Source organism: Protobothrops mucrosquamatus, unplaced genomic scaffold, assembly GCF_001527695.2.
Source record: "Protobothrops mucrosquamatus isolate PMUCROS unplaced genomic scaffold, P.Mucros_1.0 scaffold486, whole genome shotgun sequence".
In the NCBI taxonomy this organism is placed as follows: Eukaryota; Metazoa; Chordata; class Lepidosauria; order Squamata; family Viperidae; genus Protobothrops; species Protobothrops mucrosquamatus.
In genome coordinates, this window is record NW_015386805.1 from 498203 (window position 1) to 521039 (window position 22837).

The window sequence follows — 22837 nt, forward strand, 5'->3', positions numbered from 1 at the left end:
ATCTGCAAGAAAACAACCAAGCTCAGAGAGGACCAAGGACCCCTCAATTTTCTATAGTATGCCATTTTTTAGTGGGATTTAATTCCATCCTTATGCATGTTGAGCCTATGGACTACATGGGTATCCAAAGAATCATACTGTTAAGATCTGTCATGTGTGTGATGTTTATTAGAATTCTACTTGGAAATGTGATAACCTCTTTAATAAAAAGTATTACATCATACATCTCATCTGAAATTCCATTTACTGCAGTTCTTTCATCCCCCTTCTGTACAGCTTTTAAGTGCTATTTTTCATCATTTGTATGGTGAAAATGAACAAATCTTAAAGCCCTTCTGTGGTTATTGTAGCCATGTTAATCTCTATATTTACCAAACAGGTAGTTATGCCCACAAAGTAAATGCAGCTCCACCTATATTTATTCTGTGCCTTCGCAATTCTTATACCTGTCTTTACAACTGTTATCGTGCTATTAACCTTATTTCTTGATTAACCATGTAAAGTAAAATGAAGACATGTTTTTAAAAAAGGTCTTAGTAACACATCTAAAGGACAGCTAATGTGGGATTGAACTGTACTTTCTATGAAAAGTGTATGCATTTTCTCTGTGTGAGCATCCCTCAAGTCCTGGATGAATCCGTTTAGTTTTCTACCTTTGATGCAACAGTAATAGTTTTGTTTTTTTTAAATCAAATCTGTGCTCAAAACAAATTGTGCTAAACTTTTGGTCTGAATAAACTGGTTGCAAAATTTGTGGTTCTCAAAGATTTCAAAGAATATTTGGCAAATTTAACATGGGTCAGGTAAAGATAAAGGAATGCTGACAAATTAAAATATATTTGTTTTGCCTGAAAACAGATTTTCAGAATAGGAAGGGAAAACTTGCCATTTTCTGTGTGCCTTCCCACAGATGCTGCCTGGTCTCTGATCTGTTGTGCTTTCTATCGTTGACAACATGCAGCTATTTTTGTACATTCATACTCCCTGCGTTAAATGCAACCATAGGTTTTATGTTGTAGCCTCTGGGAATTTCATGCTTGCTTTTGTATATGTGAGAACTATTACCTGAGAATGCATGTAGTCAACAAAACTCATTTGTCCTGTGATTTATCATTGTGAATTAAGCATGCATCTGTGAAAACATCTGGAACCTATATAACACCAATTTTAAGAAGTTTGACAGTGAAAAATAACCTTCCAGAATTCAGTAAAAGCCACATGGATATCATTTTCCCCCTGGTGAAAAGCTATCTTTTGATAGTGGAGCAGACACAATTCAGCTAATCAGATTACAGTAACTTTGCACAAAAATCTGTGGCTTATTACCTAGGAAAGGGGAAATTACAATATTACAGCTTTTGCCAAAGAGGTGCCTTCCAGAAGTGTCGGGACTACCAAAAAGAGAGTGCATAAACACATATAGGTGTTTTTTTTTGTTTAGAACAATTCATGCACTGATATTAGGCAGGTGTCAGGTTTTTTAACAATCACTTTGGCTTCCCGTATTCTTAGATCAGGGATGTCAAACTGCCACCCCGCAGGCCAGATGCATCATAGCGAAAATGCGTCCACCCCATTGCCAGCAATGGCAAAAGTCACGATACGTCGCGACACGTCACGTGACATTGTGAGTTTGACACCCCTGTCTTAAGATTAATCTATGACATTGTTATAACTAAAGACAAGAGTCTGTTCTAAAAGAAATAATGCTAAATTTTTCTTAGTTTCCCCAATCATGAATGTTTGTATTCAGTGGTGGAACATGAAACTTTAAATTGTCGCCATTGAGAAATAACTTTGGAAACCTAGGTGCCCTTCATTCAGCATGGTATATAGCATGTAATTGCTGAGGATTGCTAAATTATCCGTCTACACAAGTATATGGTACCTGTGTATATGGTACCTGAAGTATATGGTGCCTGAAGGACATTGAGATTTCTTTCTCCACCACTTCATTTCTCCTCTTTTCATTACCTCATATTAAGAGTTCAGTGGTTTTATTAGAAAGCCACTGTACTGAGATGGGCATTTTCATAATTGCATGTATCTGGTGATTGATTCAAAGCTCAACAAATTCAACAATATCTGTCTATGAAGAGTATTCATGGTCTCAAAATTGTTGAGATCAGTTTAGCACTAGACTTTTAAGTGACGTCGGCTAGCTAAAAAAGAATTTAATGATAGTACCTGCTTATCAAACTTCCAGCATACATTCATTCAATAGATTACTTGTGTGCCAAAGTTCTTGAATGATCTAATAGCCACACCTAATCTCTCAAACTAGCAACTGCAAAAGTGGCACCATAAAGACATATTTGGTTAACTCCTCAGTTAATCATAGACTCAAGTACATTAGCTTTCAAACTATAGATCAGGGGTCTTCAAACTTGGCCCTTTTGACTTGTGGACTTCAACTCCCAGAATTCCTCAGCCAGACATGCTGGCTGAGGAATTCTGGGAGTTGAAGTCCACAAGTCATAAAAGGGCCAAGTTTGAAGACCCCTGCTATAGAACACCACCAATCAGGAAACCCTGGGATTTCATTTAAGTTTCAGATGGTCTTGACGGTGTTTTCAGTGCACTGGCCAGAGGAAGAAGAGAGTTCATTAAGATGGCACAGCCTGATGACAATTTTATTGTTCATATGTGCAAAGGTGTCCTTATATCACTGCACTTCTCATTGTCAATTTCCTTACCAGGGTCCAAAGAATTAGTGAAGGCAACCATGCTTGATTTCCTATAGCTGCCCCAATTCATTCAGGAGAAGCCATGAGTGGAGTTGGTTAGCAATAACTGACTTAGCAAAGGCAATCAGAGGCTACAACCACAACACTGAAGACAATCCAAGTTTAAATAACCATAACCAATTGCATTTATGTTTGACACTCATAAGGACTATAATCTGCATAGCAGGGAGAACACAATGGAAATGCAGTGTTACTTGTTATGCTAAATCCAGCCTACTTATCTGTGTTGTGGACACTCAAACACCTGTTATATATCTCTGTATTTCTGATACCTACACAAGTACACCCCCTCACCAGTGTTTTAGGCAAGTGTTCCTAAAGGAACATCTAACTTATTGCAATTAATATAAAAAACAAACTCAACTAATTTTACTCATGCCATCTTTTAGCCTGTTATTCAAAGCTTTCTATAGTTCTTTATTTATAAGCACATATTGTCCCTTAGTACTACATGAAAGAAACAAGTATTATTAAACTTTGTTTAATTCTTTCCTGGATTCTTTCTTGGTGGTACAATTTGTCTGCTGATGCTTTATAAAGAATCATAGAATTAGAGTTGGAAGGGATTTTGGAGGTCATCGTTCCTCGGCATCTTTTCTGTATTGTGGGAACCAGAACTGGAGACAATATTCTGGAGTGGTCTGCAGCAACAAGCAGCATTACCACTTCCTATGACCTTGACACTATACCTCTTTTAATGCATCCCAAAACTGCATTGGCTCTTTTGGTGGCTGCTGCACATTGCTGGCTCATGATCAATCTCTGGTCCACCAAGACACTCAAATCCTTCTCATAAGTACTACAGTATTGCTAAGCCAGGTTCTACCTATATGGTATCTATGAACCTGATTTTTCCTGCCTAAGTCTAAAACCTTATATTTCTTAGCACCAAACAACGTTTTGTTGGATAGACCCCAATGTTCAAGTGCATCAAGATCCTTTTGAATCTTAAGTGTCTTCTGAGGTGTTATCATGCCCTCCCCCCTCTGTTACAAGAGACAAGCAGCAGTATTACAACAACATCTGTAAAGACTTTGAAGATGGAAATTGAATGGAAAAACAAGGAAGTCTTTCAAAAGATCTCTGGGCTCAGAAGAAGTTCCAACCTTGAATTGTTATGCTAAAGGATGCCAATAGACAGATAATAATTCAAATATCAAATAAAAATGGAAGGATCTCTATATTTAAAAATACTGTATGGTAGGATTCACTTATTGCCTTGTTCAATGACCAAAGTTACAACACTGCTGAATTTTTTTTACTACCAATGACCATTATTTATGACCTTTGCAGTATCCTTTATGACACAATAACAAATATAACCATTATGTGTTTCCCTCCACCCCCACCTCTAGAGATTGGAGAGATTGGAGAGGAAGGGATTACAAGAGGAACTTTCAGTGAAAATAGCCAACTGTTCTTTCCAGACCAAAGCTGTTTCAATTTTACAAAACAAGGAACTGAATTCCCTAAGTGTATATGAGTCTCCTAGAATCACCCCACAAGTTCCTCCATACAGTGGTAGTCTTCAAGGAGACTCTGGAGCAGCACTCCAAAATAGCCGGGTCAGCAATCTAGCTGGGAGCAGGGGTGCAATCACTTCATTTTTGAAAAAGCAGCCATTCTGGAATTTATTTTTCAAATGGACAATAAGTCATGCCTTTCACTTCTTAAACATTTTATTTATTTATTTATTTATTTATTATTATTATTATTATTATTATTATTATTATTATTATTATTATTATCATCATCATCATCATCATCATCATCATCATCATCATTATATGTTTTTGATTTATTAAAGTGGACATTATGGCTCAGCAGGTAGACGCTGAGTTTGTCAGTGGAAAGCTGATAGTGTGGGTTTGAGACCCAAATGCCATGCAAGAGGGTGACCCCCAGCTCCTGCCCACTTAGCCATTTGAAAGCATGAAAATTTGAGTAGATAAATAGGTACCACTTCAGTGGGAAGGTAACAGCATTCAGAGCACCTTGCATTCAGAATATCATGCTCACCACATGACCATGGAAATGTCTTCAGACATCGCTGGCTCCCTTGACTAAGAAACGGAGATGAACACCACCCACTAGAGTCGGACATTACTGGATAGGGGAAACCTTTACCTTTAATAAGTTAAAAGAGGCTTTTTTCAGTCACCTGTTGTTCCTCTTTAAAGATTTGTGCCATTTTTAGGACATTGTTATTGCTGAAGACATGGAGGGTTGCTAGAGGTAAGCTAGAATAAGGACATGTGGAGTATTTTTTTTTCTTTCTAACTTTGATAGAAAAAACAAGGATTTAAAAGATTATGCTTTTGTCTTTTTCATGAATTCGCCACCTTTATTTGACATTGGGAGTTATAATTTGAACTTTTGATTATTTGTTGTGGGATGCTGAAATCTGATTTTAATGGATTCTGATTAGCCAGGAGACACCCGGTGATTTAGAGAAACCATTTTTTTTAAACAAGTAAGATTATTCTTTGATCACAAGAGGGAGCTAAAGAAATATCGAAAGCATTTAAGCCAGTCAGAAACTGAAATGTTCCAAAGATGTTATAAAAAAGGAGCAAGAGGAACAAACAACTCAAGTAATTGGAAGAAAGATGAGTAATCCAGAGTTACAATTAAGTGTAGTTATCAAACCACTGAGGCTACTGCACAGGTATTTAACAATATGAAGCATATAATTGTAATTATGGGATATAAATTTGACACCAACGGTGCTTATTATGAAGATGATTTAATTACAAGTTCCCGGTGCAATTGAAAGAAGAGTTGTAGTAAATCTGCAGTCCTCAAGAGAACAACTTAAAGGTGCTTTTTCAAAAGGCAATTGGATTTTGTTTTTCTTTGAAGACTGAGAATCTCACTAGACACTCAAGGAAATACGTTTTGAATCTCCAAAATCAGTGTGGAAATTGACAATGTTGACATATTTGTTTTAAAAGTCATATTGGAGAATCCCTTGAGAAAAAAATATTTGCTTAATAGACATTTTGTTTTATTAAGACAAGCTGGAGGGAATGATTTAAATTTAGTAAATTCTTTGGCATTAGGATGGATTTTTTATTTGTTTGATATATGTAATTAAAAGGTAGTTTCAATGGATTGTTTTCTCATAAAGTGGGTTTGAAAACGATTATTGAAATTAAATTTTATGTACAAGAGGAAGAGGGAAAGAAATGTTTTGGTCTTTTCTTCTTTTTTATATATAGTGCTTGAGTAATTCCTAAAATTTGCAAAATATTATTGAAAGTGAATTTGAAAGTATGAATGTTAAAAAGGAAGTTTAAAAAATGCATTAGAATTAATTGATTTTAGTCATAAAGATGAAATTTCTTAGGAAATGTTTATTCTTAAAATGAATATAGCAGTTTTCCTTTTAAGATTAAAGAATTTGAAAAAACAGAATGATTTTCATTAATAAAGATGATAGTTTAGAAAGATTAATCTGTAAATCGAAATATATTATCATTTCCCACAATAGGGAAAATAGATTCAGTTAAGATAGTGGTATAAACTATTTAAAACAAAGGTATTTTATTTGGTCTTGTTTCTATTAGGATATTGCTTGAAATAAAAAAAAATGAAATTTAGAATTTTGTTTGAAGATTTAATAATTGTTTACTTACAGAACTGGCTTGTTATAATTATAGGTAATGTAAAAAGTTGAGGTTGTAAATATATTAATATTTTTCTGTGTTGGAAGGAGTCAGAAGACAACACATTTTTTTTCTTCTTTTTTCCCTCATCCTGCACTTCCCCCTTCCCTTTTTTTAAATCTTTCATTGAAATTTATGCTAAAATAAACTTAGTAAAACCAAAACTTTAACAAAACTAAAAAAAGAAAGGGATTATAAGACTGAGCAGACATACACAACAAAAGCAACGCCAAGTGCCACAGAAGTGCTATGTAAGTAGCCAGGTATTCCTCACTGTATGCCTGCCTATTCTCTTGTAATCCTTTCTTCTCCAATCTCTCCACTTTGTGGGGTAGGGTTGCCAGGTTTCACTAATGTCCATATAACCTCTTATGCAAGATGTGCCTTTCGTTATCATAAAGAATTTCATCTTTGATCTCATTATTCTTGCTTTGTTAACACAAGGACTACTTATAAGAGATAATCTTTATTGTCACTTTCCTGTGTACACAATGGCACCCATTAAAATGAAAATATTGTCCTTGGTACCAAGGTAAAAGGTTAGTCTTTTCTGAGCCATTGCCTGAACTCTGTAAATGATTCTTAGGCCAACTATAGAGTTAGTGGCTTGGTTCATATATATCTTCACAACAACATGTGATTTGCTCATCTTTAGATTGGCATGATGTGCAAAACCAAATCCCACCCAGATGTTTTTTTTTTTTACAATGGATCACAAATTGAAATGGCAGGTTGTTTCATTTGATATTTGCATGACACTTCAGCAAAATGTACATGTATGTTTTCTATTCTTTTGAAAGGTATGTTTTCAAGCTCTAAAATGATTAAAGCCAAGATGGTATTCACTCCTCAGGAGCTCTACAGCAGGAGCTGGGGATATATGCTTCGTATGATCACAGATTAAAATGTTTCACAAAAATGGCAAGAATAGTAACTATAAGTTATCGTTTATTTTGCAAATCAGAGGTATCTTTCATATTATTAAGTATTCCCAGATTTATCCCTTCAACAACACGGGCACACATAGATATATACATACACACACTTCTGACAGATACTTATCCATAAGAGAAGTTTGGCTGCTGACTATTCTTCTTCTATAGCCATGCAGTAAGGGTTTGCAACCCTCTCTAATGCCACAAGATTTCACAGTGGAAGAGACATTAGAAAAGAATTTAATATGCGTAAATATGCTTGACAAGTTGATGAGAACAATCACATTAGCAATTTGTCCCAAAATCTCCAAAAGATCATGCTTTGTAGAAAAATGTTGTCAACCAAGAGATGAATTGCAACCTACTATCTGGTGGGACTTCACAGGGGTTAGTCTCTGTGCATTATTACACAATGAGTGTCCCCTGTTCACTGTGGTCCATATTCCAAAGGCGGTAAAACTCTGCAAAGTCTACATAGGACTCAACGCGCCCATCTTCATCCGGCCTGAGAGAATGAGAAGGACGAGAACGGAAAAGGCCTCCATCTGAGCTTGAGCTGCTACTCTGGGTATGAGTGTTAGTAGACTGAAGAGTCATAGTAGGACTTTGACTGTAGGCAAAGCCATCAAGTGAGAAAAAAAGAAAGAAAAACAAACATTCACTCAATCATCACAAATGACATAGCAAAAGTAATTTACAATGGGACCTCTCAAAGCCTCCCCCACCTCCAAGGCACCTCTGCACAATAACTTAACAGCCACAATGGGGAGAACTGGGATTGTGATAATTGAGCAAGAGGATCACATAGATGTCTCCCTTAACAACCATGACTTGTGATGAAAATTCTGAGTTCATTTCTGTGGTCGTAAGTAGAGGACTACTTGTATTCATCTTGTTGGGAGACCCTAGGAGAGCAGGTTTAGACTCTGAAAGGCTTTTTAGATTTAACTTTATTGCTGTTCTTGTTGACACAAGGAATGTGTCAATTTTTGTCAGTTTTTAGATGAAAAACACTCTTCATACGTACTATTACAAGCCATGTTTTCCTTAATCCCATGCCTGTCACTTCATTCCTTCCCCCCCATGCAGGACTAATTTCTCCTTTGTTCGTTTTGCCCAATTGCTCAAGCTTGCCTAAGCTTGTCTTTGTAATCTTCTCTTTTTCTTTTAAATGTTAGCCACTTCTAGTTTTGTGTCACTAAAAAATTATGTAATTATTCTCTCAATACTTTGAGAGAAGAGATCAAGTTGAGGTCATTAACAAAAATGTTGAACAGCACAGGGCTAGGAAGTTTACATTAAGGAGCAGCTAGGAAATAAAATGTAACATGTCCAGTATTCCATGGATAACAGGAATAAAGGTCAACAGAGAATAAAACTTAACAGGAAACATTTACTTGGTAAGTGTGGGTGTGGCTTCATCCAGCGTAGAGCTACTGTGGGCACCATTGACCATCTGGCCTTGGGAAGGCATGACAAGTGATAAAGTCACACTGGTCTTGCTTGTGCTCTGAGTACTAGAATATGGCACTGACACAGGATAGACACGACCACCTAGAGATAGAGAAATACATCATGAAAAGAATGGGTAAATTGGAAAATGCCAGTAGCCTTGTTTTAAAATCCCCCCCCCCCCCGGATGTTAAAAGCCTGGCCCTTTAATCCAATGATGAATAACTTACACTGTTAATCAAAAATAGCATTATGGCTGCTTCATACTATCCTAAGCCAAATCAAAATCTCACAAGAGGTTTATGATGCTTCTTTTTATGTGATCCTCCTTTATATGCTTCTCTTTCACACAACCAAGTGGGGGAGAGTACAGGTCTAAATCTGTTGCTGTTTTTCACATACAATTTCTGTTTTAGAAATGTTTAATTTCCCCGTACCTTGTGTTGGAGTCAGTGTGGGCTGGCTCATCTCCCCTAGTGGGTACCCAAAATTTCTTACTAGGACTGTCATGTCTTCATGCCGAGAGCAGAATTTGGACCGTTCACCACCACTGGCATAGGTATCACAGTGAATACGCTTAACTCGATCCACAACTGCTTGAGCTACAGAATCCAATGAAGTTTGTTTGGCAAACTCTGTGGCAATCATGGCTGCAATTTCCTGGAAAAAAAAGAAGTTTACAAAAAAATATGTTGGCACTAATGTGATTAATGGAAAGCCCTGAGGATGTTTCTCCCATCACTTAGGAGTTACTTATTTGTGAGCAGCCCCAATACAGCTGCAGCTTAGACAACTGTGTGTGTGTGTGTATCCTGCTTCAAAACAGACACTCGACCAGAACAAGTATCACATGATCAAAACCCTGAGAATCTAACCATCATGGCTGGGCTCTTAAAGCGGCAATATATGAAAGCTGCTCATGGCTAAACAGCTCCCAAAGATATGGATAAACACTAGGAGGACATCTCAGTAATCCATCTAAAGTGGAAAGGTTTAAAACCTAATAAGCTTTTTATCAGATTACATGAAAGGACTGCACATTCTTCATGCAAGCATGCGCGTACATACAGAAAGCCTTCTATCAGTGGAGATATGGATATGGTTTATTTGTAGGTTGCCACATATATTTTTCTCTTCCAATAAAACCTTCTCGTTTTTTTGATATAATTTCATTGAAAGTTTTAAAAACAAGAATAAAAATTAATATAAGCTAAAACAGAATCAGAAAGAAAAAAGAAAACTAAATTGCAAAGAGAAAAAATGGTAGAAGAAAAATAGAAAAAAGAAAAAAATATAAAAAAGTGGCTTCCAATCTTAAAGCAGTTGTAAGTTCAATTGTAAATTTAGCTCTTTCTCTAAAGTTACATAACAACTCTCTTCTTTCTAGAATCTATCCTATTTAATTGTCAAAACCATACCTCATACTTTTGTTTTGTTTTGTTTTACACAAAAAAATCAGTAAGGAGTTTTAAGTCAACAATAAATGTAGATATTGTCTTCTCTAATCCCAATGTAGCCCTTTCAAGCTACCTACATACACAAATAAGAAATGGATGGGGGGGGGAAGGAAATTACTATAGGTCTCTGGGACAGATCTGAATGTCAAGTTCTTATCTAAGTAGTCAAAAATTACTGCCTGTGTTTCTCTGGTGGAACTACCAGGAATGGAGAGAATGTGATGCTTTTCCTGGGGATATAGGTTTGTATTCCTAGAAATACTCTTATTAATTATTTAACAGGGGCTCAGTTACATCATAATTTCTATTCAGGTATGCATTATTTCATACACTTTATATAAAAAGCAACAACCTTTAAAGGAAAAGTTTAAATCATTATTGTTCTACGTGGCCCAAACCAATATACGGTAGATCATTCGTTTCTACTAAAGATGAACTCAATGAGGTTTATGCTTTTAAAACAGAGTTATTGCTAAACTACAGAAGGCGGTGCAATATTACAAAAGAAGATACACCTCTGGTAAGTTGTTGGCTTTTTAAAGAAATTAAGTAAAAAATATATTACAATCTATTTGGGATATGAAAAGGAACATATATGTATGTATGTATATATTTTTCTTATTTTTTAAAAAAACTGTGTAGCAATAATCCTTTATCAAAACATGATTTTCTTTAAAAAAACCCCAAGATGAATTATCACATTTACCATAAGATCAGTCCATTTTTCCTTTATATCTTTCACTTCAAGAAATTATCACTATATAGTTATGTAATTGAGGAAGATTTCTGGACATGATAGCTTTCCAGAAGAATGTTATAACAAATATTTATTGTATCCAATTTAAAGGGGCTTTCCATATTTATTCCACTATAGTGGAATATACAGGATGCTGAATACTTTTCTCTGGCAAGGGCATTCAGTGAAATGTTGATTGTATAATGTATAATTATTTGATAAATATAGGAATCTTTAACTTCACACTTTCAGGATTGTCATTGGCATTTATCCTAATTTTGGTTCCTATTTGGAATAAGGATCTTTAGAATTCCGCTTCTCTTTGGACTCAAGAACTACTATCTGACAAATACTATTTCTGCAAAGCTTTAATTCTTGATTTAATGCTGCAGGACATATATGGAAAATAACAGGCCACAGATAGAATTTTGATCTATTAATCAACGTAAAGCCTCTTTTGTGAAATAACTTCAGTTTAAAACTAGCATCTAATCCTGTTTTCTGGGTAATCGTGGTCTCTCATTACTGCTTCAAATCAATTCTGAAGAAATATATTTAAAATGTAGATTCAAACAATGAATTTGATTTTTCCCAGAATGCTTACAAGCAATTTAATAAAATTAAAATTAAAACTATTATTTAATTCTGATGCAATCACAACCTCTGACATTCTATGATGGTTAAAAGATTCTGGAATTAGCAACTTAGGCATCTAAGCCAGTAACCCTTCTTTACCTGAAGGAATTTGATACAGTTGATAGAGTTATTATGTGACCCCTGGAATAAGCAGCTTATCGTGTCCCAAGATAAACCAATAAACCAATGGTGGTTGCACTTTAGAATATGAAATCTGTTTCCTACATTCTAAATATAACATTAATAAAACACCAGATTTCGCTCTGTTTATACTGCACATTTTAGAGAGACTGTTCAGTTCACCAGCCAATGAGTTATTGGCTATGCATTTACAAGAATGGTTCATCTATAATGCTCTACAGTTATCCACAGATTATTAAGCACTCAGAATTGAAGCCCTTCGGTTTAGATCTGAAGACAATAATGTGGTGCAAAAGAACAGTTTTTAATTGCTGTGGAGTCAGTACCTGATTGGCTTGTCCAGGTCCATGAGCAGCTTCTAGAGCTTTGTACAGTCCTTCTGACATGAGCACAAGAAAGCCTGTGACGCCATCTAATGGGTGCCCGCCATGGATTTCAGGCTCTGCTATGATTGGCTTAGATTTTGCAGCACTTCAAAGAGAAACCTGAGTTAGTACTATATTATGCAATGAAAAAGGATTTGTCAATACAATAAAATCAAATAGAGAAATAAGAGTAAGATGCAAACAAGCTTTAACTTACCTAAGAAATTCAATATCACTATAGCCATATTTGACCTTATAATCTCCAATACGCCGAGTACTTTCTTGCCCACCTATGGTTCCTACTTGTTTTATTTTTGCTGCATCTAAACCTGCCAGGGCATAAAATAAAAACCTCATTGATTTAGGTACATGTGCTAAAGAGTTTCCATTAGCATTCCAAGTCACGGGACAGCAATGTCAGTTGGAAAATTAACTAACCAATGAGGGAAGAGAGCATGAATTTGGAAAGGACTACAAGACCGAGAACAGACTTTCATCATTAGTTATTTATTGGAAAGAAAATGCAGACTCATATTCTAGATACTGCTTCTTACCCTGGATGTTCTTATACAATCTAGTATCACTGCATTTGCAAACTGATTAGTCAACCTTTTTTTCTGAAAACATAATATAAATCAACTTTCACTGCCTTCATAAATTAAAACAACTATAAATCAGAGAATTCAGGAAAAAGTTAATATACTTCAAACCATTTTAATCATATGCAGTTCATTTCATACAGCAATTTAATCTAAATCAAAATATTTATAATTTATTTTCTTCAGATTTATCATTCATTTTTCTACCCCATTCTAAGAGCTGTGCACTGACTTGATTGCTCCAGAGGAAAAATTGAAAGCTATCTAAGAAATCTTAGTTTAAGATGCAAATAAAATCTAGAATAATTTACTTAAGTCAGTTTTGAGGGGAATAGAACACTGAAATTTCCCATGTCTAATACAATATAATTTATGAGGTTTATTTCCAACACTTGATTTTTCAGCCAGCATATTGTTCTGTTAAATAATTCCAACAACTTCTTTGTGATTTTTTTTATCTGAATACTAATTCTGAAATTAACTAAAATCTAGGTGTACCAGCAGACTGCCAAGGCTGTGAATAGCAGAGCAATCCAGCACAACATAAAAAACAAGTGTGCTTCCTGCCAACAGAAGAAGATGGGATAATGTTCTCTAACCTTGGGCTAATCTTCATTTTGAATTTTTTTTTTTTACTCAGAAAGCAAACACAGATGAAAATACAACGTTTGGGAGAGAGGGAGACCCCAAAGCTCAATTGTAGAGCATGCGTTTTGTACATAGTAAGCCATGGATTCAACATTTATCGTCTTCAATTGAAAGATTCAGGAAGGAGAGGTAAAAGACACCTGACTCAAAACCTCTACAAATCAAAATAATACCTAGATAAGGGGGAGCGGGAGAGAATATTTTGTTACTATAATTTACCTCTCAGGAGAACACATCATATAAAATGATTTCCAAATACACCTACAGTGATTGATAACATTTAGCAGAAAGCTCTTCTACCAATAATTTGGGGGTTTTACTTGCTACCTTCTAACAATTTGGTTGTGAGCAGCCATTTAATAGTATGCTCTGGATGCCAAAAAAGAAAAAGAAAAAAAATAGAAAACATAGCAAGGGTTTGGGCTTTTTTTTTTTTTGGCTTATTACCAATTGTTGAATATCTGCTTTTCCAGAGATCAATAAATGTTTGAGCTTAGGAATTTCTAAATACAACAGAAAACCATTTAATTAACCTGGGTTTGACTCCTAGTGGCTGCATAGATAAGGGCTCACTTACTGAAAGCAAACTAGGTTTTTTGGTGAATGTTTTTCTGCACCACGTATAATAAATATTGGAACAAATTTAAATATTTATGTATTTGATTTAGCTATCCATTCTCTATAACCGGGAATACTACAGCTGAGACTAAATAAAATATTAGTTTTGCAACCTGTGCAACAAAAGGCTTCTTCAACTACTCTGATTTTCAGATATTCAATTATATATTTCCTATAGTGGGAAGGAGAGAGATTACTACCTTCACCTGTTCAATTGGGCATGCTTTAGCTTGACACTGCTAACCAGAGAACCCATCAATAAGAGTGATACTCTGTAGGGAAACAAAACAAAAAGAAAAACCTCAGCAAAAAAAATTCTTATTTTGGAATCTCTTCCCCCTTACTGCAGGGAGGTAATCTGGGATCTAGTCACAAAACTCACAATACTTTTTTGATAGCATGAAAACTGATATTAAACTGCTCCATAAAAACCCTGATATATTTTGTTTTATCCAAGTTTGTTTCAAATTAAAATGCCAATTCTTGAGGCTGGTGGGGGCTTTTAAAGCATTCTGCTAGATTTTTTTTCCTCCATAGCTTTGCCTACTTCTGTATCATGGCTTCAACCAACTGCTTGTGTGATTATTTTTAATTAGTTAAGAATCATAGAATTGCACATGACTCTGGGTTACTAGGTGTTTAAAGGCTCACCTACTAATGTCCCCAATAATAACAACTCATAGTTCTTCCAACAGAGTTCCAGTAATCCAATGTACCATATCCATGGTTTATTTCCTTCCAGTTTGTCAAGAATGCTAATTTTAACTAGTTCATCATATATTCACCTCACATTCCCAAATTATATGAAGTCAGCCTTTATTTGATCCAAGACTGGTTGAATTGATTTTATTCTGGGTCATGGTGTTCTTAGTAACAGCCAGGGAAACATTTCTTACCCAGTTGTGAAAAGCGGAATAATTCATCTTCATTCTCGGTAGTGTGGTCCATATTGAGCTGTGTCACCTGCAATCCATCCATGGTAGATTTGCACAGAAGTGCACGGTTTGTTCCTATAAAGAGAGAACGTACAATGCAAAGCCAGAAACTGTAACTGACCACTACCGCCTCATGACCAAAGATCTTTTTATTTCTTGCCAGGAAACTGTACAATTCCAAGTTGTTTCATACAGCTCTTGTTTGTGGCCATTTGAGAAATCAGAGAAGCATTTTCCTTGGATAAATATATTGTCATCCAACCAACTCTCATCACTCAATGCTGGGCTCAGAAAGTGCCAAAAGAGTGTAGAAGAGGAACACACCTACATTAGCGATATAAAGTTTGTTGTTAAGAATCACTGCCACAATGGCCATGGCTCCTCCAGAGATTTCCTTTTCTACGGATTTCAACCTCTCCAAAATTTTCTGGTACTGAGGAGGCAGCTGATGATGGGGAACCCCCTAGAAAACAAAGCCATAACTAAGCTTCTCAGCAATATAATTTGGGAACCTTCTATGCACCAAAAGAATTGCTCTGTTTATACTTTTCTTCACCTATATACCTGTCAAGCAAGGAAAATACACCATGCATTTGACAAAAGTGACTCTAGTCCACAAAGTTTATGCCAAAACAAATGTGCTAGTCTTCTAAAATGCTACACAAGAACAAACACATAACAACATTTGACAGGATCAAAACAAGCTATCAAACAACAAAGGCATTCAATTGTATTTAGTCTAACCATCTCTATTATTAGGTTAAAATTGTTAAAACATTTCCCTCTCAAAATACATGTGCTATGTGTGAAACAGAATTTCCAGTTAATTTAATAGTTATAAACATAGGACATTAAAGGATTTTTTTGTGTGTGCCTTTGAGTAACTGTTGATTCCTGGTGACTGCCTGGACAAGTACCTTCAGTTCTCTGCACAAGATTTTAAAAGTACTTTGCCACCATTTCCTTTTTAGGGTTGGGAGAATATGACTGGTTCAAGATCACTCAGTTTGCTTCATATCTAAGGCAGTACTAAAACTCATAAATCTTCTAGCCTGGAGCTTTAACCACTATATCGAAGAATCTCTCAAAGGACTACATTAATTCTTAATTATTTAACAGACTACAAGGACCCAGTTTTGTGAATGCAGTATTTATATTCTATTATTCCAGCTTCTACTCACATAGCACTTATCTACCCACATTCTAAAATAATATATAAGCAATTAGAGTTTCCAAAAATGAAATGCAAAGTCAACATTCCTTGAATTGCCTAGTAAGATGTTGAGTTACCTCTGGTAACTGGGATTGGAGGCTGGCTTTTTCTGCCAATGCATCATCAATGGACTCCAAGAAACTTCTTTCTACCACATCAAAGGCCTGAAGAGGTACCAGAAATAGATTAATAGAAGTAGCCTATTAGATCCCCAAATATTTATAGACAGCTATATAGAAATAATCAGGATTCTTTCTTTCTGTCAAATATATCATTTTCTAGGAATTCCCTAAATGTGCTCATACCATGCTCATACCAAAGAGAATATATCTGTGAGAATACACCTTACATCTTTGTTTCTGCCAAAATATCCAACTACTCTCATCAGGACAGTTTTATACTATATTTATTTTCTCTTCCAGTGGACAAACAGGCTAAAATTTCTAATTGCCAGAATAAATAAATAAAATAGGCAGACAAAGAAAATACGTAAAATGTGTAAAAATAACTACAAGGTTTGAGGATTGGCTTCAGAGATCCAAAATCAGTCATTTTTCTCAATAAATAAATGAACAAGTGTAATGTTTTCACCTCATTTAATTGGATTCTCTTTATCTAATTTTAGGCTTGTATGAAAAACAGATCACATTTCAAGTTATATCTATGCAGAGATATTAAAAATTCAAAAGGGTTCACAAATTTGTAAGCACCACTGTAGCACTATTAAATGGTCTCTCCAGCGCACTTTTACTGCTCTTCTGATATTATACAAAAGCACATTTATTTTCCGGGATCCTCTAAACCACAAATTCTTTTTATCAAACCCTTTAGAATATTTGTGGGTTTTGTCACAGATTTGTTTTTAAACTGATTTTGCATTTTTAACACATCAAGAGATAGAAATGGGGCACCTACATATACTAAGGCCTTTGTGACTTTACTAAATGGTACTTGGCCCTATTTTAAACCTTATACCATTTTAAGAAACTTTCTATTGCTACTACTACTACTTTAGAGTTCTTAGCACAGTATCATACAATAATAATTCCACTACATGAAAAGAATGCTGAACTTTTGTGTAGTTTTAATTTAAAGATGTGCTCTAAAAAAGAACAGCATGATTTCTCTAAAGAAAGAGACAACCACCAAAGAATTTCATTGGATAACCTGAGATTATTTCTTGAAGGTTTTAAGTTATCAGATTTCCACAACTGAGCATTTATTTGATCTTTATGAAATGAGAACCGAGTATAAATCTCCAATAGGTGTATTAGAAAGTGACTATGTATCTCTGTTAAGAACTCAGCAATTACTTTTATATTCATATAGCAAAAAACATTTTTGTTTCCTGACTTATGTGAAATTAAATATGTTTGGGCTTCATTTAAGTTATATTGGATTTTGGTGTTAAGTCTCATGAATATATAAATCTGTGGAATAATTTTTTTTAAAAAGTTTGGGAAAATGTTCTATTAAAAGACATGGGAAGATCCTTGATTTAAATAATTATTTAAATCAAACATTTTGTAACAATTATTTTAAGGATTTTAAATAACTACAGATAACATTTTTCCTTGCTAACATACCTCAGTAGCAATATGTTCAACTTAGCATGTTTTGATTTCTCAGGATGGATCAGACAGCTGCTTCAGAGAAATCTCAAAATGCTATCATTTTTATACTGTTTATTGTTGAAATTAAACCAGGTCCATATCAGAAATTCAAAAACTGAAGTTGAATTTACTGCTATTTCTAAGTATGGAATAAGAGTTGAATACTTAATAATGGCTTATCAATGGGTCTAAATGTTTAAATATTACTTCTTTGAATTTGAAATTAAGACTTCAAAAGGTTTTATTCCAAGTCTACTGAAGTCCTCAAAGTATGTTATCAGAAAGCACAGACAGCAGATTGTTGGTATTATAAAAAAAATTGAGGGTATATTGATTCAATTTCATAATTTGTTGGATATTATTTTTTTCCTATTCTTTTATTTTTCATTTAGAAATTGCAATACAGTTATACATAAAGAGAAGGTTCTATTACCTGCAACAGGATTCTGCGCACCTCTGCCTCATCCTGCTCTGCATTCAGCTGGCCCAACAGGAGTTCTGCAGAAAGCCGCTCTCCCACAAAGTTTGTGATTCGGTTACCATCATAACCATTAAAGACTCCATAGAGGTAGCAATTATTCTCACTTCTGCCAAAATGAGTCAGGATAGGTAAGCAGTGCTCTTTCTTATGTAATCAGAGTAACAACCAGAGAAAACCAAACAAAAGAATGAGAAAACTGTACCCTTGTGCAGTTGAACAGTTCCATTCAAATCTGTGGCTACTTACCTGAATTTCAACCAGTTATCCTCTAAGGGATGAATTTCAGTGCCCTTTCCATCAGTAGTGTAGGAACGATTAGAAGCTGAACCCACACCAGAGAGCTGACAGAGCGGCAAATCATCTGTCCAGCTTGAAAGCTGTTCCTAAATATTTACAAGAAAGAAGCTCCATTTTTCAATAAAAGCAAATGGAATGATGGCATACTAATCAGAATGCCTTATCAGAGTTACACCATTAAAACACTTAAGATCCTTTTTGTACTTATATAGATCTTGCTACTCAACCATATTTTCTCTGCTATTGCATCACTTGCTTTTTTATTGCCTGTTCTTGAAATCTAACTCCAGCTATTAAATACCTATGTATGCATACTCTACACTACCGTCTGAATATACATATCTTGTCCTGCAAAACTAGTAAGAGGCATACATTTTAATTACCATCATTTAATTGTTTTTCCAGGCATAATTCAGACATTAACACTCTTCTTGCATTTCTAAAATAGTTACCCTCCAGAAAGCCACAACTCCTCTCCCCCAGTATATACTAGTACATGGATTGCAGAGGAGATATCTGTCTGTCCAACACAGAACTGTAAGATGTTAATTTAGAATCATCTTCCCTAGAAACGCTGCATAAGTATTTATAAAGTAGTTCCTTTTTTTAATATGGGTCTAAGGGCAAGAGTGCAAATAGTGCAGGTTGGAAGTGGCAAGCTAGCTGAAATCTGCAAATCCTTCATTTAGATCTTTATAGGCACCACTCACAACTAATGCTGAATTGAGCTTGACTATATTGTGCACGCCAGAGAGAGAAATATAATTATCTTTCTATATTACTAACATCATAAGAGCACCAGAAGTTCTTTTATTACCAGTGTTTTTCCTTTAATCTTTATACTGAAGAAAATTATCCCAACAAAGCTGATGCAATATAGGATTGCAGAATAATATATTAATGCACAAAGTAATGAATAGTGCAACTGGTGTATCTTACTGATTTGCTGCATCTTATGAGAATGACTATGTTTTGATTTCACTTAATTTTTTCCCCTGATAAAGTAATAAAATCGGTCTATATTCCTAGGGGTAGTTGGAGTGGGAAAACATTAATTTTTCGTTTTCACGCATATTTTGTGAAAATTATGAACATGAAGTTGCTCCGATTCAGTTAGTTTCTAATTTGCAAGTTTTATTGCCAACTGTATGCGGAAGAATAAAGGGGGGGGGGGAGAAAATGCAGCACTTTCTCACCAGGCCACTGCAGGTAATAAAGGATATCTGGTTTCATTCAAGAGTTTGAAAGACAAGTTAGGACCCAGCCTATTTACACGCCCCACATTTTGCAGTTTACGGGAATGGGGCGCGAACACGCCTTTCGGTGATGGCTACAATGCCTGGATTTCCAAATCAGCACAGCCTACCGCCGGAGTTATGTCCAGCGCATTTGGTCGCGCCCGACCGAGGAAAGCAAGAGAAACTAGTGAGGCAGAGGTAGGAGTTCCCTCTGACAACCATGCAGCCAAGGGAATTTCAAAGTGGCACCTTTTCTCCTTGGCGCATAGAAAACGACGCATCCCAAAATACTGCATCGCGTACGGCGTCATTACAGGGGAATCCCTATTCCTTTAGCTCTGATTACTTCCACGGCTGAAAGGGAGCACAACGTGCACCTCTGCCTGCACGCCCATCCTTTCCGTTTTGTTGCAGGGAAGCATCCCTCCGTGTTTGGGCAAGGCAGGGACACAAGAAGCCCGCGAGCCACCCGACTCTTCCCTTAAATCCGGGAGTGGTACTTTTCTCCCCCCCCCCCGCCGCGCCCCTCTCGTGATCACATAGAAAAAGCGAAGCTGCTCACACTCTGCAAAAGACTCCTCCTCACTGCCGCCATCTTTACGCAGAAGCAAGACCCTCCTCCCACCCATCGGCGGGCAAGAGAGGTAGGATCGGACTGCAGGAAAGGCTCAGGATGACCATCGAATGTAGTTTTATCCTGCGGAATTGGTTCTGCTTTCCCTCGGTCGACAGCGCCCTCGAGAGGATGGGAGGAAGTATTGAGGCTGGTTGCTTTGCTCTTCTGCATTTTGTCTTGCGTATCGGATTTTTTTAAAAAAAATATACACTATTTGCAGCAGGAAATTTGTCAGTGTAGTCTTCGGTTACCATAGCGGATATGCTATATTTGGCAGATAAAACAGGAGGAGCGCCGCGGAAATCAGCGCCAACTGGCTTTCTACACGTATTTCTAAGCCTTGCGCTAGAAGACCTCCAAGGTCCCTTCCAGCTCTATTCTGATTGATTGGTCTGTTTGATCAGCAATGGCTGTACAGTGTACGTTTTCACAGAATTGGAGGCTTTTAAGTATGCGAATCAGATGTTAGATCATCTCTGAGAAATTTCAGTACCTGCAAAATATTATCTTGTGATAATTGCTTGTTACCTTTGGTGCCTTCTCTTACTGCAATTTTGCTTAAGTTTTAAATTTACCACTCATTATCATAGTGTTTAAGGTCCTGGCTTTAATCTGGAGAGACCGATTCCAGGTCCCTTTCATAGAACTTACTTGGACTTACATGGACATAGGATTTACTTGGACTTCAGTAAGGCATTTGATAAAGTAGACCACAACCTACTACTTGATAAGATAGAAAAATGTGGGTTAGACAGCATCACTACCAGATGAATTCGTAGCTGGCTGACCGGCTGTACTCAGTGTGTGGTCCTCAATGGAACTGCATCTACATGGAGGGAAGTGTGTAGTGGGGTACCCCAGGGTTCTCTTCTGGGTCCAGTGCTCTTCAACATCTTCATCAATGATTTGGATGAGGGGATCAATGGGGAATTCGTCAGATTTGCAGATGACACCAAGCTGGCAGGAATAGCCAACACTCCAGAAGATAGGCTTTAGATACAGAAAGATCTTGACGGACTTGAACATTGGGTTCTATCTAACAAAATGAAATTCAATGGTGAAAAAAGTAAGGTTCTACATTTAGGCAAGAAAAAACACACAGGTATAGTAGGTGGTACCTCACAGCAACTGTGAGAGGGATCTTGAAGTCCTAGTGGACAATCACTTAAATATGAGCCAGCAGTGTGCTGCAGCTGCCAAAAAAGCCAACACAGTACTAGGCTGCATTAACAGAGGGATAGAATCAAGATCACGTGAAGAGCAACAAAGATGATTAGGGGACTGGAGGCTAAAACATATACAGAACGGTTGCTGGAATTGGGTATGTCTAGTTTAATGAAGAGAAGGATGAGGGGTGACATGATAGCAGGGTTCCAATATCTCAGGGGCTGCCACAAAAAAGAGGGAGTCAAGCTATTCTCCAAAGCGCCTGAAGACAGGACAAGAAGCAACAGATGGAAACTAACCAAAGAGAAGCAACCTAGAACTAAGGAGAAATTTCTGACAGAACAATTAATCAGTGGAACAACCTGCCTCCAGAAGCTCTGAATGCTCCAACACTGGAAGTTTTAAGAAGAGACTGGACAGCCATTTGTCTGAAATGATATAGGGTTTCCTGCCTGAGCAGGGGGTTGGACTAGATGACCTCCAAAGTTCCTTCCAACTTTATTATTATTAACTCCCTAGTTGGTTTAATACCAGTCACTTTCAGCCTGATCTATCTGCCAAGGTTGTTGTAAAGATAAAAGAATTAAATGAGGGGAGTTCCTCATGAGCTACTGGAAAAGTGGGAGATGAATGAATGAGTTTGTGACAGACTTTAGAACATCCAAGCCAGATTTTACAAGCAGTATGGCCTCTCTTCCAGGGTTGTCCCCAAAGGCCCTATTGTGAAGCTTGCAGAACTGTAAAGTAAATGGATTAGTTCTTGAATGGCCTGGAGCTAGTAGATCAACCAGCTGACTGTGAACCTGAGTTCTGTGCTGAAATGCTTTGGAAATTGGTAAGAGAAGGCTTCTTGCCACTACAATACCCTAGCTATTCAGTGTCATACAGTCAGTGTCATACAGTCAACTTACAACAGTTTGTTTAGTAACCATTTGAAATTACAACAGCACTGAAAAAAAAGTGATTGTGACTGTTTTTCCACACTTAGGACCATTGCAGCATCCCCATGGTCACATGATCAAAATTCAGATGCTTGGCAATTGACTCATAGTTATGACGGTTGTAGTGTCCCAGGGTCATGTGATCACTTTTTGACAAGTCCACGGAGAAGCCAGATTTACTTAACCATGTTACTAACAGTTTCAGTGATTCACTTAACAACTGTGGCAAGAAAGGTCATAAAATGAAGCAAAACTCACTTAACAAATGTCTTGTTTAGCAACAGAAATTTGGGGCTCAAATTTGGTTGTAAGTCAACAACTAGCCACTTCCTAA

General features: G+C 36.4%; 1 protein-coding gene across 2 annotated transcripts in view; it reads right to left on the minus strand.

Moving 5' to 3' along the window:
- Positions 1 to 7574: 7574 nt before the first annotated feature.
- The window catches only part of LOC107288135 (TGF-beta-activated kinase 1 and MAP3K7-binding protein 1), a 44926-nt gene continuing 29663 nt past the window's right edge, over positions 7575 to 22837 (minus strand). Inside the window, exons 1-11 of one of the 2 annotated variants that reach the window (XM_015816718.1) lie at positions 20342 to 20458; positions 18491 to 18627; positions 18197 to 18350; positions 16228 to 16314; positions 15262 to 15400; positions 14899 to 15012; positions 12355 to 12466; positions 12099 to 12243; positions 9240 to 9462; positions 8748 to 8904; positions 7575 to 7960 (exon numbers count right to left, since the gene is read on the minus strand). In XM_015816718.1, coding sequence (XP_015672204.1) covers positions 7756 to 7960; positions 8748 to 8904; positions 9240 to 9462; positions 12099 to 12243; positions 12355 to 12466; positions 14899 to 15012; positions 15262 to 15400; positions 16228 to 16314; positions 18197 to 18350; positions 18491 to 18627; positions 20342 to 20374 — 1506 coding nt within the window. In that variant the 5' untranslated portion in view covers positions 20375 to 20458 and the 3' untranslated portion in view covers positions 7575 to 7755. Of the gene's footprint in view, positions 7961 to 8747; positions 8905 to 9239; positions 9463 to 12098; positions 12244 to 12354; positions 12467 to 14898; positions 15013 to 15261; positions 15401 to 16227; positions 16315 to 18196; positions 18351 to 18490; positions 18628 to 20341; positions 20459 to 22837 lie in introns of those variants that run through there. The other variant, XM_015816719.1, reaches the window with a different exon arrangement.